The 468-nt window shown below is 52.4% G+C and overlaps 1 protein-coding gene across 1 annotated transcript in view; it reads left to right on the top strand.

Annotated features, from left to right (window-relative positions):
• Positions 1 to 468, top strand: part of LOC104498902 (40S ribosomal protein S4) — a gene marked incomplete at its 5' end in the record, with an annotated part of 4,018 nt that overhangs the window by 654 nt on the left and 2,896 nt on the right. The window contains one exon of the mRNA XM_010142340.1: positions 126 to 223. Coding sequence (XP_010140642.1) covers positions 126 to 223 — 98 coding nt within the window. The remainder of the gene's footprint in view (positions 1 to 125; positions 224 to 468) is intronic.

Raw genomic sequence — 468 nt, 5'->3', positions numbered from 1 at the left:
GTGCACACCTGAAGCATTGTTTGGCGGTCCCTATTCCTTTTGAAAGATGAGCTACCTGCTGAGTTGCAACGTTGGGTAACGTAGCTGATAACAGCTGCTTATTTTATTTCCCTCTCTGAAATCAGATGTCATCAGCATTGAGAAGACAGGCGAGCATTTCCGCTTGGTGTATGATACCAAGGGACGGTTTGCTGTTCACCGCATCACAGCTGAAGAAGCCAAGGTGAGGGGCTTCAGCCTGGCATAAGTCTGAGCCTTGCTGGGTTTGGCCAGAGCAGGGTTTCCGCTTTAGCATCTCCTGGACGGGAGCTGTTGGCCCTCTTCCTTGAGGGCTGAGTCCTTGCGCCCCTCAAGAAGGTCAGGGCCTTCAGGGTTGGGGAATGAACGTTTTGGTGTCGTGAGAGCAGCTCCCAGATGACTGCAAGAGCATTGTCTGGTGCTTGAAGTGGCTGCGCTTTCGAATGAGCT

The sequence above is a fragment of the Buceros rhinoceros genome, unplaced genomic scaffold (genome assembly GCF_000710305.1).
Source record: "Buceros rhinoceros silvestris isolate BGI_N320 unplaced genomic scaffold, ASM71030v1 scaffold10218, whole genome shotgun sequence".
Taxonomy (NCBI): domain Eukaryota; kingdom Metazoa; phylum Chordata; class Aves; order Bucerotiformes; family Bucerotidae; genus Buceros; species Buceros rhinoceros.
This window is presented reverse-complemented; position numbering and strand designations above follow the sequence as displayed.